Raw genomic sequence first — 14448 nt, forward strand, 5'->3', positions numbered from 1 at the left:
GTATGTTTCTTGTGTTTTTGTGTGCCTGCTGAGAATAATCCTTTGAAAGATTTTCCTGTCCTAGTTACATCCTTACCTAGTCTTGACTTTATTCACTCCAAGACAAGAACCTCTGCCTGAAAACATGAACAAATCTTACTAAATAAACCAAAGTCATCCTCAAATAAAGACCATAACTGATGAGGAATCATATTTATTATATATATTATATTATAATATGTTATTGTTTTGGAACATACAGATGCACACATGTTCCATTTATGTCACCAGAGGAAGTAGTAGTAGTATTTTTGTTATTTTTGTATGCATGTACGCATGTGAATATTCACAGGATGTCCTTTGCAAACAAACGACCACAGCACCGAGAGATCTGCTTGTACAGGAAAGAGGATGAAAAGGATATCCTCATAACATTTTATTTGCAGAAAAAAGGTATCCCATTCTCCACTCTATCAATATTTTATCAGTTTTACAAATCACACACAATATGTTCAGTTATACAGAAAAGAAAAGCACAGGTGTGAGAAGATGTGTGCCTTCGTTTTCCTCAAACTGGCGGTGTGTTCCAGGATATGAGAAAAAATCTGCAGCACCTGCAGCAAACAGCCAAAAAGGACATTCGTCAGTATCCGGGATCATCCATCTCCTCCTGGCCAGCCCCTCTACCAGCAAATATCCGGAACATCATTTCCATCAGCCTCAATACTCAAGTCTCCAAGCTCTGCGAGGAGCAGGCGGTGATACAGTTAAGCACACCCCCAAATTTAGAGAAACATACAGTTTATCACTGTTTACAGTTGATGCTGTGATCAAGACTCCAGATTCAGTGCTTGTGAATCTTGTAGTTGTTTCTTTAGGCTCTTATCCAGCAGCACCAGACTCTGCACAGCCAGATTCCGGCAATCTGCATCCGGGTCCCCTTCAGCCACATCTGTAGACAGTAAACAACACAAACTGGATAATTAGTGTATATAACCACAAAAGGCAAAACTAAATTAAACTGTACATTTAATCCTAGCATTTTCTTTGCGCATGTTGCACATCTGACATTTGAGGAAAAAATGTGTCCTTTGCAGCTCTACATTTCTGCAATGTGAAACTACTTTTATCCTCAGAGGGATAAAAAAAATTCCAACTGTTGATGAGCCAGTCACGTCGTAGACAGTTTGTGTTGTACAGGACATCCTGGTTCCTCAGCCCCTTCCCAGAAATGCCCAGTCCAGCTGTGCATGTGTGTACTGAATGCATTTGTGTGTCCATGGATATGCTTCACTGCGGGGACATCCCTGACAGAATTACATTATACAGGTGCAGCTTCAGACTTGTATGTACTCTTCCATGAATCATGCATTTTTTGGTAAATCTTTTTTTGTAATGTTTACAAGATATATCGCTTCACTCTTGTGTTATTTCTGCCCAAAAAATGCCTGACTCTTGGAACATAAGAAAAGGGTTTCATCAAATGTGTTCATACCCCTTAAAATTGGAATATTTCTATCGTGTTTATATGATTAAGAGGACCAATTTCTCATTTCACCCTTATAACCAGCAGTTATTTTTTTTTTACCTGCAAGCCAAGTTCTGGTCTCAAACAGTTGATCACTGAGGTCCACCAGCAGGTTTTGGCTGGGCATGCTCAGAAACACAGAGCAGACAGCGAAGAGGACGCCTCGTCTCACCATCCTTCAACCAAACATATTTCAGGTTACAGTGCAGACTGAGATTAGATGATTAAGCATCCTGTCCAGACTATATGTAATTCATGCCTACTGTTATTTTTGTCTGACTATTTCAGGAGTAGTCAAGTGAAAAAAAAACTGTTGCTGGGAACAGGCTGCATGTTGATTATAAAACACTTGGTTAGTAGAGAGAATATTTCTACAGCACTAATTACATCCACAAATATCTGCACGGACATTTATTTACACCTAAAACACTAATATACAGTACATCATACTTACTGGTCAACATGGTAGCGCACTGCCCACACAAAGTCCAGCAGAGCACGACCCATCTGTGCTGCTACCTGCAAGAAAAAAAAACATGAGCGCCCCATAGGGGTAGAATTGGAAAATGCTATAATATTGTTATTTTGATATAAAGGTTAATTTCATTGCAATATTGTGATATACTATAGTGTCACTGTAATCTCTGACTGACCTTGAAGGCTACACGTTTTAGAGCCAGAGCTATTCTAGCAGAGGAAAATGAACAGTGGATGCCTCTAAATGATTGGCTATTGATTATACTGTATATCTTGTACAACTGCATGGAGGTCATTTTTATCAAGTTACACTAGCACAAACAGCTGGATAGAACTACCGGTGCGTTGACTGCCAGATGCATGAAGAGCCCAAGGGTGTGGATCAATCTGCCAAGAACCAGGTGGTCAGTGCCCAGCAGGTCAAAGGTCATTTGAGGCCTGGCAGACAAAGTTGTTGCATTTAATTTTGGAAACAGGGTGCTGTAAACTGGAGAATTAAAAAATGTTGAGCCATACATTTGCATGACAAAAACATACTCACTTGTCATAATTCCTGAGCAGAGGAAAAAAGAAGTGTCCGGCGACAGGTGCGTAACGGTTAGGGGTGGCCTTCGCTGGAGGTTGTGTGGGCCCCTGCAGCAACAAGAGACATCTCGTTAGATTTTAGGCGTAAACCTTCATTAACAGATCGTTCATTTACAGAAATGTATGTCAACTTTGAGTACCTTACTGAGACGCTTGGTCTTGCTTTGAATCCGCTTCTCAACGACTTGTCGCCAGTGGACAGGGTTGTCACCTGGGTATGGAGTCACATCAGTGGTGGCAGCTACACCCAGGGAAGAATCTCTATTGACAGTGATTGGCTTAGAGAGTTCCTGCGCTGCCAGAGCAAGGACCTAGCACATCAAAACAAGAACAATCTCATAACTGCCCCATCTGTGGTAATAATCAAATCAAGAAACTGGTGTGATTGGAAAAGCTGTTGATTTCACCTCTAAGATATCTAGCCGCTGTCGAAGACTGTAGTTCAAAGAGTAAAACTCGGTGGTCAAATAATGAGTCACCTGAAAAAAACAACATTAAGAGACTGATTTTAAAAAGACAGGCAATGTGTGATAAAGCTACATGGTTATTAACCTGAAATAAGTTGAAAGTGAAGTGTAAAATCATACAGGGATACAGTCGGTGACAGCGAGCGCAACCATGGTTGCCTGTCTCAAAGTCAGGAAGCCAGTTATGTTGTATTTATCCTCCATGTGAAGAAACACTTTGGTTAGCTGGATACTGATCTGTAAAAGGCATTTCAAACAAGCATGAAGTGGAATGTCAAGGGGAATCAGTCAGTATTCATTTTAAAGAACACAATCATGTACTGGCAGTGATGTGCAACGCCACTTAACAGCACTAGAACCAGTATCAAGAGGCAATATATTCTGGCCCTGTATCAGTTTGTACCAGTATGATTGTATGTTCTAAAAAAACAAAAGAATAGCTTTTGGTAAGTGAATCTGAAGCACTGGAAGAGTAATCCCCTGATAAAGAATAACTACATGTGTAATGCTTATTAAATAACAATGTATAGTTCTGCTGTGTGTTGCCGTCTTACCTCTCTAGTTGCAAAGACGTTCTTTCTCACCAAACCCTCAGCAACCCTCAAACTGAGCTCCACACGCACTGCGTCCTCAGAGGAAATTAAAGCTGGATGGTTTAACAGATAAGAAAATATCAAGCAGGAACAAATACGACAACACTGGAACAGAAATGCAACAGGTGATGAGTGAGGTCAAAGAGATTAGATCTGTTGAGCCATACCTTCCAGACAGTCTCGTAGGTAACGAGGAGGAGATGCTTCATTTATTTTCTGATCACCAGACATATCGTACGGTGTGAGTTCATCATCGCTGTATAAAAAGAAACACTTATATAATCTCCTTTAATACATACAACTCCCCCGAAAATACATTTAAAAGGTATTAGCAATAATGAATGCATGACAGAGTGAATACTCACCTATCCAGGTCAGAGTCTGGGTCAGTTTTTGATGATGGAGTTCCAGACTTATTTTGGGATGACGTATTCTGAGTAGATGGATTCACTCCACTGATGTCTTGAGGAGAGCTGACTCTGCAGATAACAAACGTAGTATTAAATAAAATTGATGCCCATAGGCTGCGTTCACACTGCAGGCAATCTAGATTGGCTTGCAGTGTGAACGCAGCCTTAGAAGTTCTATGGGAATTTTGACCCATCATTCAACATTTGTAAAAGGAATAGTTGAATTTAAATGGAATGTAGCAGATGTGACACATTTCTTTTTGGGACAATTTCAGGCAACAAAATAGTTGTAATAACATAGTTATTTTTAGCTATACACATTTTCCAGTAGTACATGACATTGTTATTTTATGTAAATCCTACACAAAGTCAAACTTAAGCATATCACTTAAGATTCCTCAGAATATAGAGATGATGCAATTACTAATTTTCCAAATTTAAAGACAATACCTTAATACTGTACAGATTAACAAATCTTCATCAAATCTTGAAGTAACAGTTACAGTGATGTTTAACTCTTACCCGTTTACAGATTCTGGCTCTGATTCATCACCAGTGAAAGGAGTCATCAGAGAAAGCAGCTCTTTGGTTTCCTCATCCTGCTCATACTGTAACACACAGAGCAGAACCATACAAACTCAGACACAAGTACCAAAATGGCATTTCAATTAGTCATGGGCAAAAACTGCGCTTGAAGCAACATCACTGTATCCTTTAAATTACACATCGACTCTACCTCAAATTTGAGTTTGGTTCCATTGATATCCATGCGGGAGCTAAGGCACTCTCCCACCACCATCCCCATATGCCTGATACGCACCACGCTGCTGTCCAGGTGGCTCTGCATGCCGCCCAGCATACACTGAAGCAGCTCTGAGAAAAGAGGCAACAGATGGATAAGAGCTGAAAGCAACTATCTATATTATTCAGTGTCTTTCATTGTGTGTCTACTGCTGCCACTGTTGTGAGAATCGTACCTGAGCGTAACTCCTGCAGCTCAGAGTCTTTCAGCAGACTCACACACAGCAGTAAAGCCTTGCTGACATACAGTTGCTGCTCTAGAGGTGTGTGTTTCACTGCGCTGGGATTAGCCCAGGCCTGGGACACTGACCGTAACACCTGAGAACACAAACACATACAGCACATGTCAAAATCACATAGTATGATATCATTAGACTGTAAAATATTCAATGCACTCACCTGGAGTAGCAGCGGCCTTCGTTCCCTGTCCGATGCGAGGTAGCCCAGGACAATTCTCAAGACTTGAGTCTAGGGGAAAAACATATGCTTCATGTGGTATTTATTAGAAATTTGATTTACTGTCTGGCTGAAAGTTACAGTCTTACCTCATACTTATACTGTAGTAAAAGCAGTTTATGAGTGAGGACAAACTGGGCCTTTTTATTTGTTAACACTAGATTCCCTATGATCCTGCCCAGAGCATCATGCCTGAAAAAGGAAACAGACTGGTGTCATTAAAGACAGGCAGAAATCTGACAGCAGGACACCAGATAAACTGCAAGCTGTTTAAGTGCATGTGACTGGAACTGTAATCATCCTTACCCACTGATAGCCTGTACCAGCCCAGTGAGCACGCTCTCCATCCATCGCTGTGGCACGTTCTCCAGCAACTTCCAACAAACCCTCTGCAACACCATGTCTGAGCGTGTGCAGACAGACAGCCGAGGAGCCATCACTGCCAGTACCAAACCTGCAGAGAGGGGAAGAAGGAGGATATAAGGGAGTCGATAAATGAACAGGAGTCCATTCATTTCCTGTGAAGTTTGGTGAACAGAGAAACATCAAGTATGATTGGCTGAAAATTTGTAAAGTAAAGACATGCTTGCATTTCACCATTATCAGCTGTCAACCAACCATTTACAGATTCTCAGTTCTCTGTATTTATTGAAATGTCAAAAATATTTGGACTTGCATTCATAATTTGTCCTGTTAGTAGAATTCAAAGTTATGTTTTTAAATGTATTTCATTTGTTTTTCTGATGTCTTATTACCACTGAAGTGCCTCAACAGTTGAAACCGCACTTAAGTGCTGAATTACTCTGTTCGCTGTGGATTCTCTCTGCACTTCTGTGCTCCTTACTTATTACTTGATTCATGTTCAGACTTGAATACTTTAATGCTTTTTTTCAGGCCTGCTGCATGCAAACACAGCAGGTCTTCTAACAGCTCAAATTACTGTAGTTAGAATTTTAAAACTCAAATAGAAAATTTGACCACATTACACCAATCTTAACTTGCCTTCATTGACTCCCTGTCACGTCAGAGTTGACATTAAGATGCCTCTGATGACTTATAAAACTCTAAATAGGCATTCTTCTTCATATCTGTCTCATCTCCTTCAATCTTAGGTTACATCCAAACTGTGTGCCTATCTCCATCTCTCTCCCCAGTCATTGGAATTCAAACTGCTCCCATCCGGACGTAGATTTTGTTTGCCCAGATGTTGGACAGGCAGATTCAAAAAGTCCTGGGTTCCAGCGGCCATTGGCCTTTTAAATAACGCATGATTCTTAGCCTTTTTAAAGGCATTTTAAGGTGGACTGCACGCACTGTGGTCACTTTAACTTTTTTGCTTTTACTAGTTGTTATTCTCTATTGTACTTTTGTGGATTGTTTATTTTTAATTGTAACTGTAATTGTTATTGTCATTTCTATTGTTTTGCTGCTGGCTGCACCACAAATTGCCCCTCGGGGACAATAAAGATATTTTGAACTTGAACTCCTATGGGAGGAGACACAATGTTGAAAAGACTATTTTCAGCTCAAAGATTTTTGTGCAGCTTCATAAAATGTAAATAAACTCACCACTATGCCCTTGGATACACAGTTTTCCAAGTGTCTGAGCCACAAACATTAAGGAACAGTCTGTGCCATCTGTTAAAAGACATCATGAGGAATAGAGCATAAAAAAAAAACTTTAAAATTAGCAACATGTATCTGAAAGACTGACATTATTATTAAAAGTCTAACTGATGATCAATCACCTTTGAGCGCCTTGCAGGTCCTCTCCAGGGCAGTGAGCATCTCTTTGGCCAGCAGAGGGTAGTATTGCTGAGGGAGAAACAGAGGCCTATTGTTGGGATGTAACCTGTTGGCAGTGAGGTCTGGCAACGCCACTATCCGTCCCAGCAGTGTCTCTCGGAGCTGCGGGGAGTCAGAGGCACCTGTCTCCAGACAGTAGGACCACAGCAGTTCAGCGAGTCGCCCACTCTGAAGGAACCTCTCAGTGATGCTCACCAGGTGGTTCAGATTCATGCTGGGTCTGTAGAGGACAGAGAAATTAGTGAACAAACACACGATGAACATGTTTCACACCCTTCTTCTGCCATCACCCACCTCAGCTCTCCTATTCCGTCCATCAGCACCAGCAGAGCCTGCTCCGGAGGGCCTCGGAGGAACAGTCCATCCCATAACTCTGTGCGTTGTGATGCGGTGAGGCTGTGCAGCCAGTCAGCTTGGATGTTGCTAACAAGAAATTGAAGGGTACGAGTGAAGTGAGCTCTCCTGAACTCTGCTCGCTGAACTGGAGTGGTTTTACTCTCTGGTCCTTCATCCAAGTGAGAGCTGAGTGTTTGAAGAGCGGCAATAACGTCTTTGTTATCCGTGGATGTAGAAAGAGTGTGGAAACACTGTGCCACTGTTTGACGAACCTCAATATTTGGGGCAAGGGACTCCATCTTTGGAATGGTGAGTATAAGCTAGTCATGCATCCTGCACAAGAACATTAAAGGAACATATCACTCAAAACAATCTATTGAGCACACCAACTTTTCACAACAAAGAGTGAACATATTTTCAAATGTTATTGTATTGGATTTGGCTACAACTGATATCACAACCAAACTATCTGGTACACTCATAATAAAAAGGTAAAAGTGTTTGTATAGTTTTTAAATAAACTCTCCTGGAGCTAACAGTAATTGAGCAAAGTAGCTTTAACGTTAGCTATTCGTATATCTAACTAATGTTTATAACATATATATATTATTTTCTAATACCACGTAAACACACATCTCTGTGAATTAGCTCTAATGCTAACTGTTAGCCTGTGAAGTTCATACGCACCTCTGTATCTTCTTTTAAGAAATTAACAGAGATGTACGAGGCCGCTATGGAAGTGTCTTTTATACAGATGGTATTTACAGTTTCCAGAGTAGCTTCATGTTTTGACAGAAGGAAACGTCCCGCCGTGTCGCCGTGTCGCCATGGTGCCGATTGGTGCTCCGTGTGCTCCATCAAAACAGGTTCGTGGTAGGTAAGGAAGACGAGAAAGGTTCCGGTGAACAGTCAACCCTGGCCAGTGCTGCATTCAAGAAACCAACGCGTCTTCAGTAACACTTGAACTCATTGTATCGATTAATAATAAGTTGATATTTGTATTAATGAATTAGCCAATTAACAAAATTACCTTAATAGGTGGATTAATCAGTTTGAGGTCCCAGAGGTAACAGGATTACCTCCTGAAGATACCAAATTAATTGTATATCTTTCTTTTTTTCATCATCTTCATACGGAGCCCACAAGGGGACAGAAACTTAAAATAGCCTGAAAAACGAAATGACCATAGCCCAACTTACCAGGTGGATTTATTTACTTTCTTAAAATGAATAACTATCTAAGCATAAATAAAAGTATAAAAGAAACATTAGATGCAAAATAATTAAGTTTAAAAAACTAAGCACTTTCAGCCCCACCTCTTGGAAAACAATAGAAAAATCAGTGTTTCATTATTTATTATTGCACATCTCTTGATTATTGATTTCCATTTGAATATGGATTAATCCTTTAAGGACCCCAAACGTTTTATGAAACAAGTTAAAGGTTGGGGGGAAAATCTCATTGCAAACCTGAATTGCTGGTGCACCAGTAGCTAGATCAGCTTCAGATCAGCTTCATCCCTTCCTTCAAAGGAAAGGTTTTACAATTGTTCCATGCCTGCTATGTAAGCAAACCTCTGCCATAAAGATTTAAATTATATCAGCAACTGAATACCACACACACACACACACACACACACATATTTATTTATTTATTTTTGTTGCACTGAAATATTTGACATATATTTGATATATATTTGTTGCACTGAAATATTTGACTTTGAAAACTATCTTTCTGAATTGATATGGTCCGAATTTCACTTTGTAGTTTTTCAATTTCAAAAACTTTATTTTCAGTACATATTTATTTTAGGGTTCTCAAAGTCAGTTAGAAAATGTATGTTCACAATATTCAAAAGCCATATTCAATTTGATCGATGTCAATAAGCGTTTCAAATCTAAAAAACAAAAAACAAACTGCTTAAATTCACTTGGTCAAATTCAGATGTTAAAATTCAGATCTGAACACAGACGAGTCAGGAAAATGAACAATAAAATCAGAAAGCCAAACATTTCAGTGCAATAAATCCTGAAATTAAATTAAAATTAAAAAGTAGTGATAAAAAGTCCAAATTTGGCATTTAGTTGCTGATATAATTCAATACGAGTGATTAACTTCCATAGTCCTTAAACAACAGCCTACTTTTAAATGTAAACCTATCCTGGGACTCAATATAATGTTGATGATTATCACCAGTTTAGTTGGAGACAGCAGACAGCAGGTTCCAGGTGTGCTTGAGGTCCCATGCAGTATGTGGCCACATCCTGCAGGTGGGGCTGGTAGGTTGGAATCAGCATCCAGTTTCTGGTGATGGACAGGTGTTCACCAACCAACACAGGCAACTATAGAAGAACACCTGCAGGTTCTATACCTGTCTGAAAATATCTCACTGGGCTTCATGCAACTGGATCTGCCTTGACACTGATGAATAATAACTATAACCATCACAGTGAGGGACATGTACCAGTTTTCTTGAACTGAACAGTACTAAGAGTAAAAACAGAAAGCTTGGAGAACCTCTTTCCAAATACATGTACAATAAATGTTAAACATATGCAACAATGTGAAAACTTGCAATAAATGAGGCAAACAAACACAGGGTCATTTTATTCCATTTATTTTCCTAATCTCACTGCTTACCTTTATATTTTCTCTTTTTACAATGACTGAAATTATATTTCCCCAGTAACAATTAGGATAAGATCATGTGGGGATCTTCAAAAATAATATACAGCTGTAACCAATACTGTTATAATTTATACATTTATCTTTGAAAATAGGCATAAATTTAAGTTTTACAATTTCTGTTTTCTACAATATTCTCTTTTTATCTTCCCATGTCACATAATGGCAAGCCATGCACTACACCGGTAGTGATGTTCGTGCCTTGAGCAAACTTTCTTTGGACACTGGAAGTGAGCGTGAGAGAGAAAAAGAAAAATCACAAAAAAAATGACAATTTATATTTACAGTTTTAGGTTTCATTGTTATAATTTAACAAACTGACAGTCATGTGGTCAGTGCTTTTCCCAAGGGCTCATCATCAGGTTAGTTTAGAGGCAAAGTTTGAGACACAGAGGCACAGTGTTTAGACTAGCAGGCCAGTTTTTCGTTTTCTTTCAGGACAAAACCGAGTCTTTTGATTTAGGATGAATTAGCTCAGGGAAAAAAAAACTAAATAAAACCCCCCAAAAAACAGAAGTGTTGTGGACCCTGATATATGATTAGTTGAAGCTCAAACATCTGTCTTTGGTCGTTTTGAAAAGTTAAAAATGGAGAAACTGGGTCTGGTTAAAGTGCGATCGCCTTCAGCTGTGCTAAAAGGGAATGTTTTGTCGGCTCTGTGGTCTCACCTGTTGTCTAGTTTCTGTTGCCTGTCAAGTTAAATCCTCTAACCGTCTGTCAGAACCAGACATAAAAAATGTGAAGCAGGGAGAGAGTTGAGTGTAGTCGAGCTTGCTGTGTTCAGGTGTCACAGGGTTTCCTCTCTGTGATGCATAACGTTGCTATAAGGGTGGGGGGGGTGGGGGGCTTCCAGTCACACTTAAAGGCAGGAAGCTGAACTCAGAAAGCCTGAAAATGAGCTCTAAGGTGGTGGCATGATGGATGTTATAGCATATGATATTTGTCAGTCAAAAACATAAGTATGAATCAGAGATATACAATAAAAATCAGTGTTTCCATGCAGTACCTGACTCCATCTGATCTGGGAAGACAACAGCAGAAACTGCAGACTCTGCCGTACAGTATATCTAAAATTACAACTCTGAAGAGGTCACAGCAACGTCAACATAATGGAAGACCGCAGTGACCTCGACAGGCGACCACTCTGAGCAAGGTGACATTCGAGCTTCTGCACCTCGATGGCGACTCATCCACAGACAACGCGACTTTTGCTTTAAAACATTTCTCTCATTTCAAGAAAATTCTCCCTCCTCAAGACTGTGAATTCGTCTTCCCCTTGTGAATTCATAAACATGCTCAGCGATCTGTTCTGCTGAGTCATCGTGTCAAACGATGAATAAATATATCTGCGTTTGATTTGAAACGAAAAAGAAAAAAAAAAAAAAATCCAACAAATACTGTACACGCTACATGCTAGAGAAGAATACAGGCAGCTGTTTCTCAGCATAAGACGAGAAAAAGAAACGTTCTCTCTCTTTTTTTTTTTTCTCCCCCTCGGACTATAAAAATACCTAGAATCTAGAATGAGTGTAGAAAAAACTTTACATGTACAAGTCATTTACATCCAAGGCCATTTTCCATGGGGTGGCAGGTGAAGAAGAGCAGTGAGATCGACTTAAACAGGTGAGCAGGGTGAAAAATAGGAATTCTCTTGAGCGCATTGTTTTTTTGTTTTTTTGTTGTTGTGTTGGTGCAGAATGCCAAGCTGTTTGGACAAAAAACAGGACGACTACCTTTCCACTATAAATCCGTCAAGACGTCTGGTGCAGTAGGTTAATCCGACACGAAAGTCCGGTTTCCGAGTCGGAAAGGTATGTTCCTCAAAGTGTTGACAGATGGCTGCACAGTACCCGTGAGCACAGCATCAGTCCTCCGTCTCTCCTTGCATCTTTTCGCGATACTAAAGTGAAAAAGCAGATGTTGCTTCAGCAGAGGAAATAAAGAGCAGCTTTGTTTAACCTGCTCTCCATCAATGTCCACTTCCTTTCCCAGCATTATTGCTACCAAAGTCTGCCAAGCCTCCTCTATTATTTATCTGCAGATCATGTCATCTTGAGACATGGCTGCAGAACTCTTTATAGTATTCTTGAATATTTCCAATTAAATATGGCATTACGGTTAGTGTGAAAAAAAAAAAAAAAAATCATGAGTAGGTGGTCTGCAGCTTGTTCCCACACCAGCTCCCACCTTTGCTGGTACAGTTAGTCTGCAGAAACAAATCCCACACACACACACACACACACACACATATACTTCTTATATTCATAAACAGGTTTCATAAACACCTTCGTTTATGATTTGATCCCTTCTAAATTAACTCTTTTTTTCTTCCTTTCAACAAAACAATATCAGAACAAAACTTAGTGCAAAGTACAACCATTTGATTCTTCACATATAACCTGTCATACGTCAGCAGTTTTCAGTCTTAGTAACATTTTTACTGACGATATTTCACTTGTGCGAAAAAAGAATAAAGTAACCTGGATCAGCTTGCTCCCTGTCACTTTCACTCAGCAAGAGAACACTGGGATCAGGTGGGCTGTTAAAAAAAAAAAAAAAAAAAAAACCCTCTACACTACAATTCCTAGGATCACTCGATAGTTTCCCTTCATGCTTAATGTTTAGAGAGCTTAAAGTGAACTTGTCAGTATGAGCAGGTTGTCAGTTACAGTACCAAATCTACATTTAAGAGATAAGTGTCAGTTATCTATCGTTTGTGCCAGAGGTGTTAAGGGAGTGATGGGAAATGTAGTGCTTTCCCATATGTGAGGTTTCCAGCCCACCTGAGCTCCGGGGACCCTGTTTCATTGTAAAAATAAATGAGATGAAGCAAATTACAAACCACTTCCTTTCGTGTGGGACACTGCAAGAATAACTGTGTCATTCTTGTTACTCATTCTAGTGTCACCAAACTTTCCGTTACAAAAACAACACATCATACACACACACACACACACACACAAAAAACACCCCCTCCAGGCATTTCTCATCCTCGATGATGCCCTGGAAATATCCCTCACTTGGGTTCACTGGAAAGACAGTGGAACTTGGTTAAAGGACACAACATGCTGATTTAGGTAGTGGTAGGCAGCGGGGCAACATATTAGAGACAAATCAATTCAAAAGAGAAACTGCTGCTCCTCATCTCCTGACCAGTGCTTCATGTCGCCTGTGATTTAAAAACACAATTCAGCTTGGTTCAGGAGTACACAGCCCACATACCACACATTCCAGTAATACTTTACTGACAGAACTGAGGCATGAATACTTAGATAACCTTTGATTTAAGGCTTTAAGGTATAATTGTCTGATCTTTTTTTTTTTTTTTTAAGCTCAATCAAATATTGACACTTTTTAAAAAGGAGAGGGATGGGAAGATTTCTAATCCTCACTGATCTCTTACACACATTGACACATTCATTCACTCAACAGGGGAGACTCAGGTCCCTCTAGCCAAATACATGGACGTCACCAGAACCCAAGTGTATCTAAGAGGGCTGACACAGACACTCACAAATAAGCACAGTCAAGGGAACTAAAAATAGCTTATTTTTCACTGACAGCCATGGACTTCTTCTTAAATTCCTCTTTTTGGGGTTCGGGGGTGGGAGGGTAGAGAGGGAGTTGGATGAGTTGAGTGCGTTGTTGTTTTTCTACCAAGATTACGTCAGAATATTTTTACATCTTCTCTTGGTAGTTTGCTTTAAGTAAAGTCTCCAATATTTTAACAGCATGTGGAGTCACTGTAAGTGGCCCTTTAGTCGAGGTGGTGTCTATTTTACCTCCAGAATGGAGGGGTTGGACTCCATGATGGCCACGATGATTTTGTCAATGTAGTCCTGGAGTCTGTAGTTGATCTCCTCCTGTTTGTGGATGGCCTCCATCAACTGCAAGCAGAAGACACACAAGTCAGTGAAGTAACACTAAAGGCCCTTTCACACCTTTCTGACTTTTCTGGTCTGAATAGCCGAACCTTGGTCTGACAGAAAGAGGTGGCCTTGGTCTGAATCACACTGAACCAATGTTTGGGTTTGTTTCCAGTGTGAAAACTTTCAGATGGTTTAGACTGTGAGCTATTGCAGAAAGTTCCAGTAGGCTATCACCACAACTGGAAAAAGGAAAAATTAGCTGTGGTAGCACATGGGGGGAGGGGGAGACCACATTTGTATTTGAAATATGCTCTGAGGGACATTATGAAAAGTCAACTGAGAAAAAAAACTAATAAAATGCCAACACTTCCCAGGTATTTGGTATTCCATGAGAAGATGACAGAGCAATGCTGCCCGAGGATAACAAAACTGCAGCAGTAGTATACAAAGGTGCTT

General features: G+C 40.0%; 2 protein-coding genes across 5 annotated transcripts in view; both read right to left on the bottom strand.

Moving 5' to 3' along the window:
• Nucleotides 1–495: 495 nt before the first annotated feature.
• On the bottom strand, nt 496–8286 carry telo2 (TEL2, telomere maintenance 2, homolog (S. cerevisiae)). Of its 2 annotated transcripts, none has more exons than XM_053341958.1 (21): nt 8204–8286; nt 7397–7771; nt 7045–7322; nt 6866–6934; nt 5603–5750; nt 5386–5488; nt 5240–5308; nt 5017–5158; nt 4776–4912; nt 4562–4647; nt 3995–4108; nt 3797–3885; nt 3591–3682; nt 3157–3273; nt 2977–3048; nt 2710–2880; nt 2526–2617; nt 2323–2422; nt 1962–2026; nt 1568–1683; nt 496–931 (listed from the first exon to the last, which is right to left on the bottom strand). In XM_053341958.1, the coding sequence occupies exons 2-21, from the start codon at nt 7735–7737 to the stop codon at nt 810–812; spliced, it is 2523 nt and encodes an 840-aa protein (XP_053197933.1). In that variant the 5' UTR covers nt 7738–7771; nt 8204–8286; the 3' UTR covers nt 496–809. The 2 variants fall into 2 exon arrangements, with proteins under 2 accessions (XP_053197933.1, XP_053197932.1); XM_053341957.1 differs by having other exon boundaries at nt 8126–8272.
• Nucleotides 8287–10056: 1770 nt separating this feature from the next.
• Nucleotides 10057–14448, bottom strand: part of rab11fip3 (RAB11 family interacting protein 3 (class II)) — a 28700-nt gene continuing 24308 nt past the window's right edge. For 2 of the 3 annotated variants that reach the window (XM_053341959.1, XM_053341961.1), the window contains 2 exons: nt 13906–14010; nt 10057–12023 (listed from right to left, as the gene is read on the bottom strand). In XM_053341959.1, coding sequence (XP_053197934.1) covers nt 11988–12023; nt 13906–14010 — 141 coding nt within the window. In that variant the 3' untranslated portion in view covers nt 10057–11987. Of the gene's footprint in view, nt 12024–13321; nt 14011–14448 lie in introns of those variants that run through there. The other variant, XM_053341960.1, reaches the window with a different exon arrangement.

The sequence above is a fragment of the Scomber japonicus genome, chromosome 20 (assembly GCF_027409825.1).
Source record: "Scomber japonicus isolate fScoJap1 chromosome 20, fScoJap1.pri, whole genome shotgun sequence".
Lineage (NCBI taxonomy): Eukaryota > Metazoa > Chordata > Actinopteri > Scombriformes > Scombridae > Scomber > Scomber japonicus.